We start from the raw sequence: 904 nt of genomic DNA, 5'->3' as shown, positions 1-904 counted from the left end.
GGATCTGGACCAGGGCGCCTGTCTCACCCAGGGGTGGCCTCCCTCGGGTGGTTTTGGAGACGCCCGAGGCCCGGAGCGTGGACAGCACGTGAGGAGGGCCTGACGCTTTGCTTTTCCTGGAAACGAGGCGGGAGAGCCAAGGCGGGGACCCCTGGACGCGCCCGAGACCAGGCTGGCGGCGTGCGGGGACACGGGCAGGGACCAGGGAACAGCGAGCACCGTGTTCATGTCCGACCGCTCACCTTGATGCCGCCCCACCCCTGGTTCTGCAGGAAGTCCACGGGCGACACCAACCCGGCCTTGAATGGGAACCGCAGGAGGAAGTCCAGCTCCACCGGGTTCAGCTCCTTCTTCATGGACAAGACCTGTGGGCGCAGGGGCACCGCTCAGCTGCCATGGGCACCCCTCAGCCCCCACAGGCAGGGGCACGGCTCAGCTGCAATGGGAACCCCTCAGCTGCCATGGGCAGGGGCACCGCTCAGCCGCCACGGGCAGGAGGTATGAGGAGCCGCTGCCGTGCCTGTGGGCCACAGTGCCCTGCCCCTCAGGGTGGAGAACTTGGTCTTCACCTTGTTTTAATTTTTATTTATTTATAAATCTATTTTTTATTGATTTCAGAGAGGAAGGAAGAGGGAGGGATCGAGCCTGCAACCTGGGCATGTGCCCTGACCTGGAATGGAACTGTGACCTCCTGGTTCGTAGGTCAACGCTTAACCACTGAGCCACGCCGGCTTTTAAATTGTGGTGAAACAATGGCTGATTATTTTGTATCTACAATCTGGTAATAGATTTATTTTTATATTCTAAAAGAAATCAAAGAAAAGAAAGAAAGAAAGAACCGCGGTGAAAACACACGACATAAAATGTACCATTTTAACGGGTGACAGCTCCGCGGCACTGGCAC

At 57.5% G+C, this 904-nt stretch overlaps 1 protein-coding gene across 1 annotated transcript in view; it reads right to left on the bottom strand.

The window, feature by feature from the left end:
• The window catches only part of DNAH17 (dynein, axonemal, heavy chain 17), a 76,281-nt gene that overhangs the window by 10,462 nt on the left and 64,915 nt on the right, over positions 1–904 (bottom strand). Inside the window, 1 exon segment of the mRNA XM_014531725.1 lies at positions 243–365. Within this exon segment, the coding sequence (XP_014387211.1) occupies positions 243–365 (123 nt within the window).

Source organism: Myotis brandtii, unplaced genomic scaffold, assembly GCF_000412655.1.
Source record: "Myotis brandtii unplaced genomic scaffold, ASM41265v1 scaffold825, whole genome shotgun sequence".
NCBI lineage: Eukaryota > Metazoa > Chordata > Mammalia > Chiroptera > Vespertilionidae > Myotis > Myotis brandtii.
This window is presented reverse-complemented; position numbering and strand designations above follow the sequence as displayed.